Source organism: Phacochoerus africanus, chromosome 3 (assembly GCF_016906955.1).
Source record: "Phacochoerus africanus isolate WHEZ1 chromosome 3, ROS_Pafr_v1, whole genome shotgun sequence".
Taxonomy (NCBI): Eukaryota; Metazoa; Chordata; class Mammalia; order Artiodactyla; family Suidae; genus Phacochoerus; species Phacochoerus africanus.
The window spans coordinates 3,274,182-3,296,979 of NC_062546.1; the positions used below are offsets into that span (position 1 = coordinate 3,274,182).

The 22,798-nt window shown below is 53.5% G+C and overlaps 1 protein-coding gene across 1 annotated transcript in view; it reads right to left on the reverse strand.

Annotated features, from left to right (window-relative positions):
- Positions 1–267: 267 nt before the first annotated feature.
- PHACTR3 (phosphatase and actin regulator 3) overlaps positions 268–22,798 on the reverse strand; it is a 111,453-nt gene continuing 88,922 nt past the window's right edge. Inside the window, exons 10-14 of the mRNA XM_047770540.1 lie at positions 11,448–11,503; positions 7,230–7,291; positions 6,116–6,256; positions 4,249–4,325; positions 268–991 (exon numbers count right to left, since the gene is read on the reverse strand). Of these exons, the coding sequence (XP_047626496.1) occupies positions 976–991; positions 4,249–4,325; positions 6,116–6,256; positions 7,230–7,291; positions 11,448–11,503 (352 nt within the window). The 3' untranslated portion in view covers positions 268–975. The remainder of the gene's footprint in view (positions 992–4,248; positions 4,326–6,115; positions 6,257–7,229; positions 7,292–11,447; positions 11,504–22,798) is intronic.

Genomic DNA, 22,798 nt, shown 5'->3' on the forward strand with positions numbered 1-22,798 from the left:
ACTTTCCCCCTTTGTGCAAGATTAGTTTTTACCTTTGTGCTGGAGGAGGGAAATTTCCTCTTTACGATCGCACCTCCATTTAAACCTCTGCTTCTTATAATGAGTTTTTAATAATGTCTGCAAATGCGAACTTCAAAATACTCTTAAATAAGGCATAATTTTCATCTTGGTAGACTTTTTCAACAAGCTATCACTTATTTCTAGGTTCATTACTCAATACTCCATAAACTTCACTTGAAAAGAATACTTTGATTTTCCAGGGCACGAAATCACATATACTAACAGAATTTACAAAACAAAATACACAAAACGTTTGAATGCTCTTTGATGTGGCTGTTCTGATGGCTCAAAAGTAATAAAATTGGACTTGTTTCACAGACCCCTGTACTAAAAACATCTCACACCCCAACCCCAAGAAACTGTACTGGCCAGATTAATTTCCTGCAATAAGTAGTCATTTAATGAAAGAACAAAATTAACAGGAATCAAAATGTCGCAGCTGTATTTTTGTTAGACATTATATAAAAAAAAGAAAAAGTATAATACAGTAAATCATTTTGTATAACAGGAACTTAAAGAGTCTCAAATTAATCGTGATCAGAATAAAAACGTCTCGGCCACATGGTACTGACGACGCTGCGTCACTCGTCCGGCACTCAGAGCCTCGGCGGTGACCTGCACATGCACACCGCGTCCTCCTCCGCACCGCAGAGCTGCAAAGCAAAACTGAGTTTTCTTCTGGGAGAGTTCCTGGGGTCTGTATCGACCCCAACTGTTCACACTCCTCAGACACCAGAGAGTGGAGGCCGTCCCCCGCTTCCTCCTCTTACAGGTGAGAGCGACCCACATTTCACCTGCCTGTGGTCCTGCTCCTTCGCAAACACAGCAGGTGGTCATGAGCGTCAGGAAAGTTCCCTGATGAATGTTCAGTGTTGGTATCAAAAATTAAACACAATTCTTCTCAGAAGAAAATCTCTATGGCCTGTGGAATCTAGAAATCACAAAGAGAAAATGAATTGAAGGTTACACATTAAAACTGCCAAAATCTTCCACAAATAATTCTGTGGCCATTACAAGCTTCTCAGAAGTCCAACAGGTAAAAGATGAGGATGGACCTGCTTGGGTTAAAGTAATGGTGGGGCCACCTGTTCGGGAACTAGAGCCTGAATTCTTCTTCTTTTTTTTGAAGTATAGTTGACTTACAATGTTGTGCCAATTTCTGCTGTGTAGCAAAGTGACCCAGGCTCATTCCCTTATGTGATCTTCCATCACGGTCTACTGCGAGAGACTGGGTATCGTTCCCTGTGCTGTACAGCAGGACCTCATTGCTTATCCAGTCTAAATGTGAGAGTTTGCATCCACAAACCCCAAACTCCCAGTCCATCCCACTCCCTCGCCCCTCCCCTTGGCAACCACAAGTCTGTTCTCCACGATTGTGAGTCTGTTTCTGTTCTGTATAGATTCATTTGTGCCATATTTTAGATTCTACGTATAAGTGATATTACATGGTATTTGTCTTTCTCTGTCTGACTTACTTCACTTGGTATGATAATCTCAAGTTGCATCTATGTTGCTGCAAATGGCATTATTTCCTTCTTTTTTTTATGACGGAGTGGTATCCCGTTGTATACATGTACCACGTCTTCTCAATCCATTCCTCTGTCAATGCACATTTTGGTTGCTTCCATGTCTTCTTGGCTCTTGTGAATAGTAGACACTGAATTCTTTTTTTTTTTTTTTTTTTTTGGCTTTTCGGCTTTTCTAGGGCCACTCCCATGGCATATGGAGGTTCCCAGGCTAGGGGTCCAATCGGAGCCGTAGCCACCACCCTACGCCAGAGCCACAGCAACACGGGATCCGAGCCACGTCTGCAACCTACACCACAGCTCATGGCAACGCCAGATCCTTCACCCACTGAGCAAGGCCAGGAATCGAACCCAAAACTTCAAGGTTTCTAGTCAGATTCGTTAACCACTGTGCCACAACGGGAACTCCTAGACACTGAATTCTTAAGACTGCCTAAAACTTCATCTGAAAACTGCCCGTTAAGCCCTTGAGTACACAGAAAGACCAGGGCTTCACTAAATCAGTGGAAGTAATGAACTGATTAATAAAGCAAATTATTGGATAATATAGTAGAGTTATAGTTTTGCACTTAAAGAACTGGTAATGTGTTTGTGGTAATGTCCCATATGCTTAAGAAAACCTCATATGACTAAAAATACTGTTCTGGTAAAAGTTGGCATTAAGTGCTAAACTGTGGTAGCACAAAAATCTTATATGTCCTGATGTCTACATTTTGGGCTCACTCTTAAAGTTCCATCTTCTAAGAAAGTTATCACGGACTTATGAGAGAAAATACATGTCTTTAGTAAACATCTAAAGAATAAGAAGGTGTATTAAATATTTGGTATCACCATACATAGAATGGTAGCAATTATACCTCTTTTTTAAAAACACAGACTGAACATTAAAAAATGTTTTAAGGAGAATGTTTATTTCCTAAACATTTTTCAGCGTTTTGAATGCTCAAAAATAAGATGATTTATTCCTGCCCCAAAGTAGGGGAAAACCCTTAAACGTTTTTAAACAAACTATATACTTGCCTCGTTTTTTTTCTTGCCCATCAACCTCCTCTTCCTCCCTTGAAATAGTCAAAGTAAAACTATCTTGTGAGACCTGGTTTCTGTGCTACAACCTCACTGTGCTTGCAGAGTTAATCTTTTTTTTTTTTTTTAGGGCCACACCCACAACATACGGAAGTTCCCAAGCTAGGGGCTGAATCAGAGCTCTAGCTGCTGGCCTACACCACAGCCACAACAACACTGGATCCTTAACCCACTGAGCAAGCCCAGGGATCGAACCTGTGTCCTCATAAATGCTAGTCAGATCCGTTTCCTTTAAGCCACCACAGGAACTCCAGAGTAGATCTTTTAAATAACAATCGCAGTGGCCACTCTGTGACAAAAGGAAAAGGGAGGGAATCCGTTCTTTTAGCTGAAGGCAGTATCTCCATTCAGACCGTCCTTTCTCTTTGTGTCTGGGGCCCAAGCATCATCAGACCAAGGGAGAGATGACGAAGCAGCAGCTGCAGTTGAAGCTTATGGCATCACGGCCACCCCTTAGGATTAAAGGTGTGTGAGAACCTCACACCATCCTGACTGTCATGGCCACGGACAGAGGGAGATGCTGAAAGAATATGCAGCCAGGAGTTCCTGTCGTGGCGCAGTGGTTAACGAATCCGACTAGGAACCATGAGGTTGAGGGTTCGATCCCTGCCCTTGCTCAGTGGGTTAAGGATCCGGCGTTGCCATGAGCTGTGGTGTAGGTTGCAGACGCGGCTCGGATCCCGCGTTGCTGTGGCTCTGGTGTAGGCCGGTGGCTACGGCTCCGATTAGACCCCTAGCCTGGGAACCTCCATATGCCGCGGAAGCAGCCCTAGAAAAGGCAAAAAGACAAAAAATAAATAAATAAAAAATTAAAAATTAAAATTAAAATAAAAAATTATAAAAAAAAAAAAAAGAATATGCAGCCAGTGAGCAGGTCATCATCAGCAAGACACCCCATCGCTGCTACGGTCACGTGGGCAGAGTGGATGTTCCCCTCGTGTGAAACGCCTTGATTACAGAGGAATCAGCCAACACAGCCCCAGTGGCACATAAGCCCCATGATGACAAGGACCTCCTCTATCTTATCTGTAGTTGTATTCTCAGTGCCAAGAACGGCGCACAGCGTCATTCAAACATTTGCCGGGGAAACACCAGCTCTTTGGAAGAGCTTCGAGGGAGCATTAGCTTGTGTTAAAGAAATGAATACAGATTTAAATAAGGTGGGAAAACAGGAATGGAGAGGGTCGTTTCACACCACTCGTCTACGTATCAGTGAATCAGGGAGCTCTATAAACGAGAGTTCTGGACGTTAGCAAAGGGGAATTAAATACACAGGCAAATTACTTTCAGTGCTTTGAGGCTCATTTCCTTAAATATACACTAACTACTCAGATAACCAGTGATCTGCGTAGCAGTGTCCTCCTAAAACCACCTTCCACCGAGCCCTACGAGAAACCAGGGGAGCGAACAGAGCTTTTAATTGAGGTGCCTTCTGTCTGTTCAATACAGTTCTCTGCAGAGATACTGAATTTTTTTTTTTTCTAACGTGAACGCATAGTTCTTTGTGGCATGTTAATTTTCCTTTTAAATAAACACCATATTGTGAGTATGACGAACTTCATACAAATAGAAATCTGACCTTGTCAGGTGCTTGCTTGATGCGTGTACTTCCATTTCATTGCTTTTGTATTCATTCAGTTCTTTACGAATCGCTGCCTGGAATTGAAAACCAGCGTATCATTTTTCAGAACATTACAACATTAGCAGAGGAAACTGGTATCATGGCTGCGGAAGGACAGCCACTTCGAACACGTGTTGACTTCGGTGCTGGCACGATAGGCGGAAAAGCTTTTTGTTCAGCATTTGGACTCTTACTTGCTCATGTTTACAGTCCCACCGAGCTAGTGCACGGCTGGTATTCCGGAAGTGTTCAGGGAATTTATCTGCTGTGCCCAAGAGGGGAGATACCAGCCGTCCCCACCCAGCCACGATACGTAATAAATAGATAAATGCGGGGCTATCGTCACCAAAAGCTGAACGTCACTCCTTATTCTGACAGTCCTGCTTTCTAAGAGCCCCAAGCCTCAAGGCAACGAGCAAAGTTCAGCTTTTGGTGAAAGCTGCAACTAGACAATGTAGGAAGAAGTCATTCTGACTTCACTGCAGGTTTGTGCTCTGCATTTTGAAAAAGAACCTCGCGGTTGCCTGTGGGTGAGACGCGCATCGCCGCCCATCCGGGGCCTCTCCCCTGGCCCGCCTCCAGCTTCCCAACGCCCACTTCCATCGTGTGCTTCTCTCAGATAAACCCTCCAGGACCAGGGGAGACAAAAAACATCAGCCTTCAGGGCAAGGAAAGACTCTGCCTCCAGAATGTCAGGGGCAGGCTACGCCCATCATCACCAGGCCTGCCACCAAAGAGGCCCACCCTCTCCCCCGTGCCCGGGCCCCTCCAAGCCCCTCGCCAAGGGTAACTGAGTCGGCCCAACTACAGCCTGTCTGGACTTCTCCAAGCTGATGCTATGCCCGTGCGTGTTCACTTATAAGCTCCAGACTCACACTCAGCATATGAAGGAGGAGGAACAATGAGAAAATCCTGCAAATGTATTGGCTGGATGTATAATAGTTCCTCTTTCTAAAGGCTTCGAGGTTCTGAAAATCACCAGAGGCAGGAAGGCAGGACAGACTCTGCCAACAGACGTTCCTGGGTTTAAGTTCTGCTGGTCAATAGCGTTTGCCCACGGGCAAGACTACTCCCCCAGCCTCTCCTGGTCACCTCCACAGGGATAATGACAACACCTCTCTCTTAGGGATGTTGCTGAGGATTAAGTGAAATAACGCCCGGCAGGCTGGGTCCAGTACGGGGGAGTGTACGGGCTAGGGGATGTTAATTCCCTCTGCTTCACCCCATAGCCTCAGCCCCCCCCCCCAACCCCCTTGCTCTCCTCCTGGCCCTCTGACCCTTCGGTTGAGACTGCTCAGGATCCCCAGGGACACCTCAAACGGGACCAGCCCAGGACCGAGTCCAGAGCCGCCTCCACCTGTAACCTGAAGGCTTCTCCCATCTCCTCCTTTCCGCCACCCGGCTGCGGCTCGCTCTGTGTAAACCTGTGTTGTCCAGCTCTATTTTGCCCACCTGCCTATTGTGACTCGCACCCAGGCCAGAGTTTCACGTCCTCAACAGTCTCGGGGTGGGGGCGGCTATCCTGTGCACTGCTGCGGGGGGAGCGGCACCCCTGGGCTCCACTCACTAGACACCAGCAGCGACCACCACTGCTGACCACCAAGACTGTCCCCAGCCACTGCCAGAGTCCCTAAAGGCAAAGTGTCCCCCAGGTGAAAGCATGTCCCTACCGCCAGCTTGTATTTACAAAGCCAGCATCTGGGCAGGCACAGCCTCGACCACAACAGTGGACCGTGCCCACCAAGGATAGAAACTTGCTGGCAGGACGCGCTCTGCTCCTTTCACACCGACCCACCCCAGCGGCACAGACCGGCCTGCTCGGTACCTTGTCTGCTGCCGACAGTCTCGTCCAGGGCTTGTCGGCCCGTCTGTCATAGTCTTGTGCCTTTGCCACCTCCACGTAATCACTGAATCGTATCAGAATTTTTCTGTCTCTCAGTTCATCAACCGTGGGTCTCTGATTAAGCTGAAAAATAAAAGATCACCACTGTCAGGTGTCCCGTGCCAAATTAGCATTCTTAAAGTACCCTGAAGCTGTGAAATAGAACCCTGATGCAAAAAAACCTCAAGTGTGAGGGGTTTAAAGTATACCTCTTCTATTCCAGCCCCCTGCCCTCAGCACCTCTTCTCTGGACCCTAAGCTCCAGGAGCCCAGCAGTGCCCTGTTCACAGCACAGCTCAAGGAACCGTAGGTGAATGAACTTAGGAAAGATTTTACAGTAGCAGCGGCTTCTTCTCTGCTATCATTAGGGAAGCTTTTACGAAAAAAGTAGAGAAAGTTAAAATGCTAAATACTACTGGTACTCATAAGTCAAGCTCAGGAAGATATTCCATGAACTTCAAGTAGGACAATAATAATAATAATAATAATTAATAGAATTATTATTAATAGAATAATAATTGTTAGAATAGTAATAATTGGAGAACACAGTAGAAAAAGGGCAACACCAGAACACCTGAATTTAGAGATGGGCAGGGCTTTAGAAGGAGATCAGCGTTTATGGAGTTGCTACCTATATTGGCCACAGTCCATTTTGATTGACTTAACTACTTGAGACCCCCCGATACAAATCCTTGAGGCTAATACAATGTTCTGCAATCCGGAGCTTCTAGACAGAGTGAGGTAACCAGTGTCCCAAAGGAAAGGGCAGCTCTGCTGTCCGGGCGCTGTGCCCAGGAACCGTGTAAAGAGCTCACCCCCTGGAAACAAAGCGAAGTGTCATCAGGGCCGCGGGCTCGGGTGCCAGGCGAGGACACTGTTGGCAGGCATGTCAGTTACATGCCAGGACATGGCAAAAGGCCCTGCTCTCCTGGCGTCTGGTGAGTGAATTCCTGGCACCTGCCCTCACAGAGTGAGGGCCTGCTTCGCCCATCCCGACCGCTGCAGAAGCAGCTTTCTCCCTCGAATCGTCAGGAATCAGGTGCTTCAATGATAGTACCTTTCTTGTCAATCTTTGCTTGATTTCTCTTCTTTCTTCCTGCTCCGTCTGATCATTCCTTTCTGTGAAAAAATTAAAGCAAAACAAAACAAAGAAAAGAAAAGGAAGAAGCAGGTTGAGACTTCCTTCTCTTTAGCAGGAAGTGTCCTCAAAACCTCCGCGCGCGTTTCTAGATGCTGCGGGTGGAGGATGAAGGACACGACGTAGAAGACGCTTTTGTCCACATCACCTTGCTTTTTCCCCACTTCGCCCATCACTGCTCGGGAGACCATGGCCCCACTGTCACACAGAAAGCCTTGTATGTGGACGCTTTGCCAGCATCCCCGCTTCCTCTGGGTCAGAAATAACCGCATCGATTGTTGCTGGGCATTTATTTGCAGGAGAACCAGGAAAAAGCTCGCTCGCTCTCTCTCTCTCTCTCCCTCTAACCAACTCTCTCTCTCTGTGTATTTACATCTAGGAACATAGATGGCAAACAAAAACAGATTTAGGATGAGCTAGATACACATATATAATATATTCGTATATGTGAATGAGTAAATGAATATTAATAGAACTGTCACTGCCTTTCCCCCCCTTTTCCACGTAATAGGCACACATGCTTTCAGCCAACCAACGTAAGATAAGAAACACCCATTTCAGATTGTGGGCAGCATATGCTCGCCTGGAATGCGTATTTTCAGAATATATTTCAACTCCAAACATACCCAGGAACCCAGCTGCCTCTCCACTGCAGAAGCAAGACACGTGAGCTGCCTTTCAAGGGACCCCCGAGGATCTTTCGCCAAAATTGGCTTTGCTTGGTGAGCGTGGCTGTTAACATTCAAGCCATGCTCACACCTACACTTCGTAGCTAAAAGTGGAGCAGAATGCTGAGCTGTAGTGTAAAATGTAGGCTCTGCCCTGGGATACGAGATAATGGATATCCTATTTCTGGCTCTCTGTTGCTAAATAAAGCCTCAGGTCCCTGGAGGGGACCCGGCATTCCACTCCTAGGAAAAGGACTTCGTCTGTCAGCACTCCGAGACGCACCGCCAGGTTTGAGAAAGGGGAAGCCTGCTCCTTGCAGTTAACATAAGTTCACATGTCTGCCTCTATTTAAAACACTCCTAACATTTGTGCGCCTGAGGGATTTAGGGTATCTAGGCGCTTTGTATACTTAGCCATCGTACTCTTCTGTAACTTTCGTTAAGACGGAAGATGCAGCTTCCATTTGGCTGTTTTAAGAAAGGAAACCAAACCCTGTTATGTCCTGGGGTCTTAATCCAAGTGAAAAGCCAGAAGAAACCACAGTTATAAGCTCTAATCAGAAAGCTGATAATACAATTAGAAAAAAGTGATGAAAGTACCACCTAGGCCAACCATGAGGGATTCAAACAATGATATGAAACTAATTCTTCAGAGTTCTTAAAAATAGGCCACGAACAAACCCCCAGTACAGCCCTTGTATGAAAACACGGAAACAAGATCAGATCTTTTCTTTTTTAAAATCATGGGTACCATCTGCATGACAAGGGCACACGGGCACAGCACGGGCTTTGGAGAGCTGATCTTTGAAAGTGTCTGGTAGGATCGTCTCTGGGCCAGGCGCTTGGTGGGGCACCAACTCCTAGAAGTCCCTCCTGAGATGTTAAGCCGCAGACTCTCTCTGAGCGCCACTCAGCGCTGGGTTCGGGATGTCTAATTCCCAGACCCGGAAAACACGGTGCCTTGCGCAAAACAAGGGAGCCATGACCACAGCCTCCACGCCCAGATTTTCCAGAAATAGTGGCAGGAGCTGGGACAGTCACACGTGCATCTTCTGTAAATCATCAGACCTGCACTATTGCTCCTGAGACAGTGATTAGAGTGTGCATGAGTCTAGTCCAGGACACATGGGCGTGAACTGCGGTTCCTTTCCCTGTGCCGAGACTCCTGATAAAAAGTCCTATTACCTCCCGGAGTCCGAGCTGCCTCACTAGGGAAATGGGGACGCCGAGCAAACCTCGCGACTGTGCTCCAAAGGCTGAATGAGGACCGGACGCGCTGAGTCCGAGGCCTGGCATAGCGTGGGCCCAATGCCACAGGATCATTTTTAGTATCATCACAGGCACAGGGCCGCTCTGTCTTACGCTCTTGTCTCCATCAACACGCAGGCCCAGCTTTGCGTGTTCCTCCGACAGGATGGCGTTAGTCATGAGCTCCCCACTTAAAGGGAGCAAATACAACGTGCTGACAGCCTAAGAACTGATGAAAAGCAGACGCCACAATGGAGCGTGAGCCTGGGTCAAGGGCCTGCGAGGATGACGCCCTGGGCAGCGCCTCACACAGTTCCTCCCTTCGCTTCTCCCAGCACAAAACCGAACCAAAGCACCGCCCACCACCAGCCAGCGAAATTCTCAGGCGCTGCTGCCCAGGGCACTTGAGAAGCGTCCGACCAGGGATGGACCCGCCTGGCCAGGTGGTGAGGAAGGGATGTCGGGGCTGCAGTGGGGGTTGGAGGGGCTTGTTTTCCTGCCTCTTCTGTGCGCAGAAGCGAGCTCTGTCCATCCCGGGACCACCTGCCACCTCTGCCCGCCAGGCCCCACCCTGCTCCCGGGGCTTCTGTGCCAAGACTAACTCCCTTAGGGGCACTGGCCGGCGGGGGGACCTGGCCGTCCACCAGAGCAGAGAGGGGGTCCCCACGGATGGGAGGAACGGTTCCCAGGAGAAAAGCCTCTGCCCGCTCTGGGCGGCAGGCCAGGCTGAGGGTCGTGAACTTGCCCCACTCAAGTCTCAGATTTTCTTCAGGGGCATCAGACTTAGGCGCTTTCCATCGTAAGCGACCTCATTTTTTAAAGTTCAAATATGTGTCACAAATAGCTTGACTTTTGTATCTGCTCACGTGCTGAAGATTGTTATCAATGAAAAGCTTTTCTTTAAATCCTCAGATGCGGCCTAGTTTGCGTAAAATAGAACAGCAGTCGCCGTATCCTAGGTTTAAAAAATTAAACATGTGAACTATTCCATTTAAAATGGATAAGCAATGAGGTCCTCCTGCACAGCCCAGGGAACTATAGCCAATCTCATGCGATAGAACAGGATGGAAGATAATATGAGAAAAAGAATGTATATACATGTAGGACTGGGTCACTTCGCTGTTCCGCAGAAACTGACACAACAGTGTAAATCAACTATAATTTTAAATTAAAACAATAAAACCAAGAATTCTGGATCTTAGGGTTTAAGTATTTCCAACGGTCGACAGAGAGGGGATTTCTAGGCAGTTAATGAAGGTGCTGGGCAGAGGAATGGGTTAGGGCTCCACGCCTGGAGCAGGGGCCCTGGCACCCACTTTCTGACAGCTCAGCCTCGGGACCCTCTTTGTAGAAAGATGGCCATGCAATGAAACCCAAGCTCAGAGAATGTCTGCAGTGTCCATCCATCATAAAGAGAGGAGGGAAAGGAAAACGGTTCAAAAATACAGGCCTTAGAAGACACTTTTCATACAAAATGTCTCGAAAACTGAAATGCATTGACCAGATACATAAGAAGTGTCTGCGAAAACACTTCTGCAAGGGTTTTACCACCCAACTCATCAATGGCTTTAATGAGATGGAACAGTGCTCTCTACACTTCGGGGGTTCTTCCTGGACACTAATGCTCAGCACTGGTCAAACCACACACCTAACCGGGGAAGCCCCAGGCGGGGGAAGCCCAGAAGGCTGGGGGGGGGTGGGGGGGCGGTCTGGAATCGCATCACACTGTGGAGTTGAAAGCCACTGGCAACATTCCCCAAGGTTTCTCGCTTCCTTGGGGCTATTTGATTCCCCAGGTGTAACCGCTAAGGGGTGAGTTCATCCCTTGTCCACACCTGCCTGTGGTGACCGCGGCCATCAGAAACCCCTGTCCAAACTGCCAGGGAAACCTGCTGAAACCCAGCCTGCGAAAGGATACAGAATCATCTCCCTTAGATCTATGGGGCTGACTCATTAGATAACGCTGAAGTAGGGACATCTTTTACCATGCCAAGAGAGTCTTTTTTTTTTTTTTTTTTCCCTCTCAATTTTAAATGGGATGCTTCTGGGTGTTTCAACTTTCCCTGGGGTTGCTTTCAGATTCCTGGGCAGCTCAGACACACAGGAGGGCTCAGCCGAAGGACCAGAGTCACTGCACCGCCCACCGCCCACGCTGGGATCCTGCAGCAACCTGAGCATCAGCACACGTGAGGAGAGCCCTAGGGGGTCACCCGCTACTCACGTTTCAGGATGTTTCTTCTCTCCAGTTCCTCCACGGCGGGTCTTTGGCTCAGCCGTCTGCGGAAAAACACTAGAATTACATTTTGCACCATGGTGGCTGCCGGCGAATTCCGCCCTGGGTCTGCGAGGGTCAGAGGTGGCTGGCGCACCCCCTGAAGAGCACCTCCCCAAAAGCGAGAGGAGGGAAGGGGAGCCTCCTCCGGTGGCTGCCTCTTGCTGGCCAGTCAGACCTCCACGCGGGAGGGAGGGGGCCCTCCGTCACCGGGCGGCTGGGGCAGTCCCCGCGCCCTCCCTGGACGGGCAGCTCTTCATGTCCAGATCTGCTGCCAGCCCGCGGGGCTGGACGGCTCCCCAGGCGGCGCGTAGGAGCAGCAGGAGCTCCACCCGGGAGATGGTCCCCTGCTCGCTGGCGGAGGGAGGGGCGGGCGGGCGAGACTCCCGCTTCCGTATCCCAGCGACCCAGACACGGGCTCCGGCCCTGGTCCTGTTCCTGCCCCGTTCAGCCTCAGTGGACACCCGCCAGCTGCGGGGTGATGGAGGGAGCTCCTGCCTCTACCCGCAGGGAGCACCGCCAGGAGGGAGCGAGCGCGCGCAGCCAATCCAGGCCCGGAATCTCCTGGGCCGAGAGCGTGAGCCCGGCCACGCCCACAGCTGCCAGCCACGCCCACGGCTCCCGCCTGCCGTCCCACCAGCCAGAGAGAGAGAGAGAGAGAGAGAGAGAGACACACACACACACACACACACACACACACACACACACACACGGTTTGCGAGATAGGAAGACAAATTATCATTTCCTTTGAAATGGCTTCTCAGGGAGGGAGTTGGAGGACGCAGTCAAAAAGAAAAAAACCACATAAATAAATAAAAGGCTTGTCAGGAGAGGGAGGCATAATTAGCCAAAATTAAAGCCAAGCTCCAATTATTTTTGTAACTCCAATAATGTTGTCTTTGGGGCCCAGCCAGAAACCTTCCCACTTCCGGATCCTTTAGTCTCAGCGCAGAGACACCAGGCTGAGCATTTGAATGGGGCCACAATGTGGGGCCGTAATACTCTGCCCCAAAGCGGTTGTCACCTCCAGAAATACTTGTCTCCTATTTATAACCCTGTCCCAGCACAAAGCCCAGGGCGGCCCCAGGGCTCAGCTGCTCCTCCCTCCACACTCAAAGCGACAGTGTGCCGTCTGCTCCTTTGGGGGTTTTGTGTGTCTGCTGGCTGGTGGGTGGTTGATTAACATCTCATCTGGATGTCTGCTGAGGCTTGAACCTACCTCCCCTCCAAAAACAAAAACAAAAAAACACAACTCCCGGCTGGGACCAAGGGCCAGGACCTCCAGCTCCCTCCCAAGCAAGGGGCACAAACCCAGCTCTTTGGGTGGGGTGCCTCAGCCTGGTCAACCCCCACCCCCCCAATGCCACTCACTCAATATGTGACCATGGAGCACGTGCTCTGTGCCAGGCACTGTTCTAAATCCCAGGACACAGTGGTCCCTGCCCTTGGAAAGTCACCCTCTAAAGAGGAAGCAGACAAACAGTAAACAAACCAGAACAACTCAGGGAGTGGTCAAGGCCAGGAGGAGACAAAAGGTGGGCTGTGGAAGCTGAGTGATGGGCTGGGGCACTTGGAGGTGCATTGCCATGGGGATCCAGCAGGACGAGGAGGAGCCCGCCACAGCCACAGGGAGGTCCCATCTCTAGACTGTGTCTCCTACTTGCTCACTGGCTGGGTTGGGGACGGCTGGGAGGAGTGGGCAAGCCAGGCTTCTGGAAGAGGACACTTTGGGCGGAGGTGTGGAGAATCCACACGGGGTGCAGAGCCAGGTGCCTACTGGCACCACCTGGCCAGCCGGGTGCCCGCAGGGCCACCTGAGCACCAAGGCCACGCATCCCCTCAAACCTGAAACCAACACCAAGCCTCCACTCTGCCCCCAGAGAGGCTTTTTATTGCTGGATCCCCACTTCTCTTCCAAAATGTCTAGCAATAGACCCTCACAGAGCTGAGGGCATTGAGAGAAAATGCACAAACCCACCGTCACCGTGCTGGCCTGGGACAGTAGTTTCTTCAAAAATGTCTTGAGAAAACCCAACCTGTGGGTTGTCAGCTGATCATGGGCTGAGTTCCCAGAAAGCCATTTTGTCCAAGTCACACGTCTCAGCAAAGTGTGGACATCTCACCCCCAAAACCTATGCAGCTGGCAAGCCTGGTGCCGAGTCCTACTTCCCACTGCGGGGCCACAGCGGGTCCTCGGAGCATCTCTGAACGAAGCAGAAAGGGGTATCCTCTGGTCAAAGCCCTGTAGGTCTGTAGCTGCGACCAGAGCACAGCCGGCCGGCTTGGCACCAACTGTCTCTCTACCCAGAGAGGCTGGACGAGAGGGCCCGGAGCCCCAGGCAGGACTGCCAGCCCGAACACCTCCCTGTGGGACCCTAGTCATGGGGGGTGGGTGTGCGGTGAGGCTGGACTTGCCCCTACTTGTGCAGACACCCCCCTGTATGAGGCTGAGAAGGCTAATGTGAGTTAACCTGACCCTCCCAATCAGGTATTAGTGAGCACCTGAGGACCTGCCTGGCCCTGATGCTGTGGTGCGACCCAGCCCTGTCCTCAGGGAGCATAGGCTCCAGTGGGGAGGGCTAAGCCGAGAGGGGAAGGAAGAGCGTGTGCAAAGGTCCTGAGCTCAGGACTCCTGCGGTGACGGGTGCTGCTCCTGGGGCAGGACCCACCCAACCTGCAGGCCCTGCTGAGGTCTGGGTTTCTTTCCAGAGAAGCCGGGAAGGCTCGCAAGGGTGGGGAGCAGGCGGGGCAGGATGGCGTGAGGGCAGGCCAGGACTGGATTTGCCTGTGGGAGCACTTCTAGACTCTTCCAGACTGCTGTCCAGGGAAGAACAGTGCAGAACCTGCCACCAGGAGATATAGAGCCGCTTGGAGGGGGGACATCAGACAAGCACAAGTGCCACAGGCCCGTGAGCCATCAAGGGGCCTGTGAAATGTTCGAGGCAAGGCAAAGATACTGGCTCTAGAGTAAGAACACTGCCAGCTCCAAATTAACACACACTGAACTAAATATACATTAAACACAATATTCCATCCATTTGCTACTCGAGACTCAGCTCGCTCTCCATGTGGGACTGGGTCTTCCCAAAGCAGGAGTGATGAATGACAACTCTCATATCCAAGGTGGACAGCACGTGGGATTATACCCACTTTACAGATGAGACCATAGGGGCTCAGGAGGCCAAAGTGGAGAATCCACACTGGCACCTGTGTCACCTGTGTCACCAGGTCTTATTCTCTGCGTAGATCCCAGAGCCTGACGAGAGGAGCAAATGGACGCCGGCTTCCCTCCCTCCCCGAGGCGTTTGCAGCCACAGCAACGCTGCTTTGGAGCCTCAGCAGCAAGGGGCTCTCCAGGACCTGCAGAGACCCAGCCCCACAGCCCCAGGGGCTGGGCTTTGGGGGTGAGGGGGCGGAGCCTCAGGCGGGGTGGGGTGGAGCCTCAGGAGAGGCGGGGCGGGGCAGCCTCAGCCCAGCGCCCGAGGGATTCCCCGGCTCCGCCCACAGCGGCTCCCACCCCTGATTCAGAAACTGCTGCTCTGGTGCCTCCTGGAACTGGGGAAGCCACAGTCTATTTCTGACTCTCCCCGCTGAGAAAGCAGGAGTGTGGCAGCCAATCACAGCGCCGTGTGGGTGTGGGAGCCACACCAGGGAAGGAGACCAGGGTTAGAGAGAGGCTCCTGCCTGTCCCCCAGCCTGGTCCCAGCCTGTGCCCGCAGGAAGAGGCAGGGACAGACGCGGGCAGCAGGAGCACACCGGACAGGCCCTGGGGACTGAGCAGGAGGTAAAGGCATGGGCCACCGGGGACAGGACAGGATGGGGTCATGGCACCTGGGGTCCCTGTGCAGTGTGGGTGTGTGTCGTAGTCAGGGCCCCCAGCTGTCGGGAGATGAGAACCAGCCCAAAGAGGCTCCCCTGCCCTCCTGTGTCTCCTCTGAGCCAGTCTGTGGTGACGGCCGAACGCCACACCCAACCCTGTGCTCTGAACGTGGGACATGACTGGGGACGGAGAGCTTGGTCAGCGAGCAGATGGAGACCAAAGAGGAGGAGCGGTGGAGGGCGGGGGAGCCAGCAGGCCACCGCCAGCTGGGTGGCCAGGATGCCCCGAGGGGGCTGAAGGAGGTGCGGCGAAGCGGTTGTACCATCCACATCTGTCAGGCTGCAAATTCCCATCCCCTGGACCAGCACCGAGGCCACGACACAGGCAGAGTCTGAATTCAAGTCCCAGCTCGGCCCCGGGCCAGCAGGGTGACAGAGGACACCACCCTCCCACATGAGCCTCCAATCCTCTGCTCCTCCCCTGCTCCAGGGACCCCAGGGGTGCGGAGGGGGTGGAGAAACTAAGACAAGGCGGAGGCTGGCGCACAAGTGGGTGGCGGTGTCCTGACTGTCAGCGTTTATGTCCCTCGCCAGGTCTCGTCCAGCCTCACTCAGCCAACAGAGCCACCATCACCACCCTGCTGGCAGCCTCCCTGCCAGCCAGGATCCCCCGGAAAGTCCCCCATCAGACACCCACCCAGCCCTCCCTCTGTCAGACAGCCCCTCCCTCCTCCATCAGACACTCACTTGGCCAGCTGGCACGGGGGACAGGCTGGCTACCAGACCCACTGTGCGCTGGTCCAAATCCAGCAAGCAGTTGCATTTTTGGCTCACGCAATACTTTTAAAACACGAATATGAAGCAAATATTAATCAACTGGGAGTTCTCACTTAAAAACATCAGCTTTCTGGCTGCCCTTGAAGATACAGAGCAAAGGCTGGAGTGGAACAGCGTCTGGGCTGAGGGGCGCCTGGCTCCTTGTCAGCCTCATGGCTGCCCAGGGACCCCTCTTCTCCTATGTCACCTGTGGGACCAGGCTCCGGAGGGAGGGAACCTCTCCTTGTCCCGAGGACCCCTTCTGCCTCCCAGACACACGTGGGGCGGGTGGCCCAAGTTCCCTGGAGTGCCTGGCATGGTGGGAGGGTGGCCCAAGGAGAAAGCAGGTCTTGATCTCCGTTCTGAGGTCAGCGGGGGACAGGTGGCCCTGGCTGAGTGTCCCAGGGGAGCATCCAGCTGCTGGGCTTCTCCGTCAGGGAGAACCGCCACCCTATCCTGCACCCCCAGCCCCCCAGCTGTGATCAAGGGGCTTCAAGAACCAGGGCCACGCGGCCTGCCACTGCTGAGGGGCTGGTGCCAGGAGGGTGCTGGGGAACAGTGCCACCAGGCACCCCCTCCCCAGTACCACAGACCACAAGGCTTTCACGAGCCTGGTGACCCCTGTTTTCAGTGACTTTCTTCTGTCCTTGCTGTCCAGCCACCTTCCATCCACTAGGTGGGACACTGTGTCGCGGGAATTGCAAAGTCCCATCTCATGGGCCGCCACGCAAAGCTCCAGCTTCAGCACTCTTGCCATGGTTCTCTCTTCATCGCGAAAGCTCTCTAAGGTGGCAGTGCAGTGGAGAGCAGAGGCCAGCGCTCAGCCCGAAAGCCCAGGCTCTCCCTGGACCCCGACTCGCTAAGCCTCCCCCTGACCCCGGCCTCCGTCCCTGCCGTCGACTGATGAGCACAGGGAGTTAGAAAACCAATGAAAGCCCCAAACCGAGGTCCTTGCCAAACAGTTCCTGATCAACCAGGGAAGCCCCGTCTCACCGTGTGACCCTTGACCTCTGTGAGCTCACCTCTCCCCATCAGCTGCTTGGAGTCTGTACAGGGCCCAGCCCTCACCTCAGGTGTGGGAGGACCTGCCAGCACAGGGGACTCACCCTGTGAGGATGCTTCCCATCCCCCACCTCACCCTGGAAGCCGGCTATGGTGGGGGGTGGGGGCGGGGGGGACGACACCCTCCATGAGTCACCCCTCCAGGTGACTCCTCCCACCTTGGCCAAGGCTTGTCCCCCTGTTCCACCCCCCCCCACCCCAGGCCTCCTGAGCCTGGGCTCCAGGTGGCTCACCTTGCCCAGAAAAGTGCTTTGGTGGCGAGGCCAACACCACGGGGCGGGGGCCCACATCTTGGCCCAAGTCACTCAAGACCCTCCATCCCGACCCTGTTACTCCCTGTATTTCTCCTGTCTCTCCCCAAATGGGCTGATGACAACTGTCACCTCTTGGGATTGCTGTGAGGATGGTGACATGGCCAAGAAGCGCCCAGCTAGGTGCCTGGCATATGGCCCGTTTCTGAAGCGCCCTTTGCACACCCCTCTCCGCCTCTCAGGACCACAGACCTGGCAGGCCCCGAGGCTGCAGGTAATTCCGGGGACACGGGAGGAACGGCCTGTCTGGCTCCAGACGCGCAGCCAGCTCTGTCCCCCTCGGCTCATGGGCCCCAGGGCCTCCCTCATCCCCGCGGGGCTGCAATAAACACCTCAAGTCAACGCAGCATCAAGCAAGAACTGCGCTGAGAAGCAATCCCGTCAAACAAGGCAAAACGCCTTCCTGGAGAGAGAAGCCGCAGCTGCAGAACAGACGGCTCCCCGCCCACGGGGACGCCGGCTATTTTGGGAGTTCCTTCCTGGGAACACCGATCCGGCTCCACCGCCAGCCTTGAGTCACCAAGGGATTCCCCCAGCGGGGCAACGTCTCCCCATCATCAGGGGTGATTCCTATGCCAGACTGTGCTGGGCATGGGGCTCGCGAATCGCGAGCAGAGGGTGGCTCCTCTGACCCGATGGGCGCTGTCAGGGCAGGGGGCCACCAGGGACAAGTGGGCGGCCCTGGGAGAGAGGGTCAGGGAGGGGACCTCTCCAGGATGTGACACGGAGACAAAGCCATGGAAAGCCCAGAGATGGGCCGGGGGCTCCAAGGGCAGAGCTTGTCCACGTCGGGGAACAGCAGCCGCCCCCCAGCCTCAGCCACCTCCGCCCTCGCAGCTCCCAGCGAGGACGAATGATCAGCCCGTGGAGGCCTTGCCTGGGGAAGTGCAGCCGCCCCCGTCACAGCATCTTGTGACCCCGGCACTCAAGATGTGCTCGTCCAAAGCTGCCTCGCACCCCATCCCCACCTCGTCTCCTTCCTCATCGTCCAGGGTCCGCCTCAGAGGCTGGCTGTCGTCCACACACTCACCCCAGAACCACCCTCTGCCCCTCCCACTGCCCACTCCCAGCCCCGAGGAGTCTCCAAGTCTGTGGGGTCCCAGGCGTCGACACCTCACGTGTCCATCTGCCTCCCCATCCCCCCCACCGCCTGACCCAGGCCACCAGCCTCCAGGGGCCCTTGGCATCTTGCTGCCCCCAAGCCACGTGTGGACCTTCTGAAACATATCCCCAGTCCCACAAAGAGCTCGAATCTGGGATCCCCAGTGAACTCAGGACAAAGTCCAGGGCCTGCGAGGCCAGCGAGTCCATGGACACCCATCCCCCAACTCTGTGCCCCGTGGCCCCCACACCGAGCTGCTTACACTGGCCCCCTTGGGCACAGCCACCTACACCCCGTTACATCGAGTATTTCATCACATCCCTTTACTGCAACCCACCCACGTGCATAAGTTTTAAAAGCCAATGTGGGAGTTCCCGTCGTGGCGCAGTGGTTAATGATTCCAACTAGGAACCATGAGGTTGCGGGTTCGGTCCCTGCCCTTGCTCAGTGGGTTAACGATCCGGCGTTGCCGTGAGCTGGGGTGTAGGTTGCAGACGCGGCTCGGATCCCGCGTTGCTGTGGCTCTGGCGTAGGCCGGTGGCTACAGCTCCGATTCAACCCCTAGCCTGGGAACCTCCATATACCGCGGAAGCGGCCCAAAGAAATAGCAAAAAGCCAAAAAAAAAAAAAAAGTCAATGTGATGCTCCGCTGTAACACGCAGGAGGAAGGCAGGGCGTTTTAACCCAATAACACGCAGTCCACACACGGGTGTTCAGACCAGAGCACATCAGGCGACGGGGCAAAGGCATCCACACGGTCACCACGATGACCTCAGCCACCAACGTGGAGGGACCAGGGTCCATACCGGTCATTCACACACCACTAGCAATGCAGCCACACGGGAGCAGTTTCCCAAAATGCGTGATTCTTGGGAAAGTTCTGAATGAAACAAGGCACGTCCATTTCCATCAATTTCCCCGGCACGTGCATTTGGGGAGAACTCGGACTGGGACCAAACTCCACCCAACCCCTCGGCGTGTCCGCTGTACACCCAGGATGCAGGTTCAGGTCCTTCCAACGGCTCTGGATCCTTCTGCATGAGTGTCCAGGGGACACAGAAAGCTGAGTGGGTGGAGCGGGGCAAGTCTTCCCTGCTCAGGAGGTGTCCTTGACTGCAGGACACCGGGGCCTGGCCCGAAAACACAGACATCCGGTCACAGTGACAGGACACACGAAGCTCCCCAGGCTCGCCAGGGGCCCCAGGAACAGCTGGCCTAAGCCCTGGGCTCCTGGGCAGACACCTCACCTCCTCTGGGAAGGCCTCAAGCTGGAAAGAGAGGCCTGTCCTTCACCTCCAGCACCGGATCTTGTGTTATCTGTCCGCCCGGAGAGGCCTCATCCCCCGTTCTTCAATCAATCACTCATCGAGGTACTGGGGTAAAGGTGGATGTGATTAACATCCATAACCAGGTGACTTTAAGTGTGGGGCATTGTCACAGATGGTCTGGTGGGCCTGGTCCAATCAGTAGAAGGACCTCACGAGCAGGGCTGGGGCTCCCTGAATGAAGAGGCACTTCTGCCTGTGGACAGCAGCCTCGGTCCCTACCAGGGAGTTCCAGCCCTTCTTGACGGCCTGTCCCATCAATGCCAGACCTGCATAGCAAGCCCCACAGCCACCGCCACCAACACCTTGCAATAAATCCCTTGAGAGACACCTCCCCCCGGCTCTGGACCGCTGTCGTCTCAGACGCAGCCTCCTCCCTAAATGAGGATGGCAATCCCGTGGGAGGAGTGCTGTCCTGTTACCTCCACTTACCCGACCCCAGATGAACTGACCCTCCCGGTCCTTCTGGCGAACCAGACCCGCGGAGCACAGCACGCGTGGCAAGGCAGCACCCGCCCCGTGCCGTCTGTTCCCGCGGTAACCTGTGCACCTGTCGGGCGCGGGTCCCTTCTTCCCCAGCTACGTGCGCCAGGTGGACCTGTGCCTGTATCAGGTGATCTAATCAGACTTTACACACAGGGATGGAATGACTCAGCGTGGATGGAAAAAGAAAACATATTTCTACAATAACCAAATGGACTGCTTTGAAGGCAGTAAAGGCTAGATGTTGGAACCCGGCCGTCCGCGTGAGTGTGGGAGAGGAGAGTGTAGACGGCAGGGCTCCGTCTCTGGAAGGACTCTGTGCGCGACTGCTGCCAAGTGTCTCCTTCTCACTCCTCTGCAAAGAACCAGCGTTTGTCTCAAGCAAGGAAGAGCACTAACTGTTGGTCCTTCTGCAGGGAAAGTCTTTGGTTTCCCAGCAGAAGAAGCCCACGTTAAGGCACATCTCAATGTCTTGGGTTAAAATTAAGTGTTCCGAGCTTGAACAAATCACATTTTAATTTCTTCTTCTGACTGGCTTTGTTGTTGCCCTTGGAGGAGGGGACTCGGGCCCCTCCCTCACGGGCGTCACCTCCCCCGAGCACACTAGTTACCGGTGTGCTTACGGCTGCTTGTGTAACACCGCCTCTGAGTGGCTGCAAACAGCCCACGGCCAGTGGCAGCCTCTGGGCCAAGACAGGGTGGGAGGGAGACGCACCATTTGTTTTGGCACGTAAATCGGTCCCTTATTCAGATTTGGAAAATGAAAGTAATATATAATGCTTCCCATTGCCTGGCCCCTGGCATCAGGATGATTGATTTCTGGTCCCCAAACATGGAGCACCTGCTGCGTGCCAGGCCCTGGCCGTCCCCTCCCTCCTCTGACACTTCCCCAGTGTTGCTTCCCCAGGGCTTGGGGGCTCCCGGGCTCCTCCAGGAAACAAGCAAATACTGGGCAAGGAAATACCAGGGCCAAGAGAAGCACAAATTCCACTTAACACTGCCTCGATTTTTAAAAGGATAGGGCACCAGCCTACACACCAAATAATTTCCACAGGCCCTGGAACTCCATCAGTGCTACCAGGGAGCTTGCGCCTCACCGGCCCAGACAGGGGAGGTGAGGAGCTGCCTGGGGGTGGGAAGGAGGACGCTGGACGGATAGCGCCCTCTGCACCAAGGTGTGCTACTTCCTGCATCCCCCTCCCCCAGGCCACAGGTCTCACACCCTCTCTTAGGTGACCTTCCCCCATCCCCTGGGCCTGAAGGCAGCTCCTGCATCCATCTGGTTCCTTCCTCCACCCCCAGTGCCCTGGGCTGCAGGTGGCACACAGAGATTGCCCAGGAAGTGTCTGTCCTTGAACTGCACAGTCCTGAGGTGGAGGTACCACTGAGGAAGGGACAGCTGTGTCTGTCCTCATCACTCCAGGGGCCCCTTGCAGCTCTGTCCCCTCCTCCCCTTTCCCAGCTTCCCGCCACCTGCCCAAGTCCCTGGGCCCAGCACTGGACGGGAACATGACGCACTCATAAACCTCCCAGAGCCTATCAGGGCTCCACACAGGCTTCTCGGACCAGACTGCCTAGGGAATCGCTGGCTCTTATCTCACAGACACAGGGTTTTTCTTCCACGTGTCCATCTGTTTGCTCCTTCCTTCCTTTCTTGCTTCAGGCTAACTCAACACAAAATTAACTTGAGCACCTACGTAGCAGAGACTGCTGGTTTCCTACCTAATCCTCCATTCTCTCTTCTTGGTAGCATCAGAAAGTGGATTCTGTTCAGGAAAGCCTCTTTCTAACTAAGCACGGCCACATGAAGAGGTTCTGACCAAGGAGCTGTAGGGAGAGGTGTGCTGAAAGCCTCTGAGAAGGGTCTTTTGGAAGAGCTGACTCAGCTGGGATCTGTGCACCCTTGGAAACTGAATGTGATGTCAGGTGCTCCTGCAGCCACCTTGGACCATAGAGGGTAAATGCCAACGTGAGGATAGCTGAGCAGGAAGATAGGAAGAAGCCTGGGTCCTCGATGACTGTGGAACAACCAAGCCAGGCTTGTATGTCTGCAACCATTCAACAAAGCAGGATGCCTTTAGGCCCAGTGTCCAGAACCGGCCTGCCTGGGTCAAATCTTAGCTCCATGACATACTAGCTATGTGACTTTGAACATCTTGCCTGACCTCTCTGAGCCACCATTTCTGTAGCCTATGAAATACACCTAATAATAGCATTTACATCTTAGGCTTCAGCAAATACACAAAGCGCAGTTCTTGGCACACAACACAGATTTAATAAATGTTTGCTACCACAGTGCTACTGCTATGACAACTACTCACTCAGAGGGGAAAAGCCCTGACTCTGGGTAAAGCTGGCAGGTGTCACATACCCATTTCACAG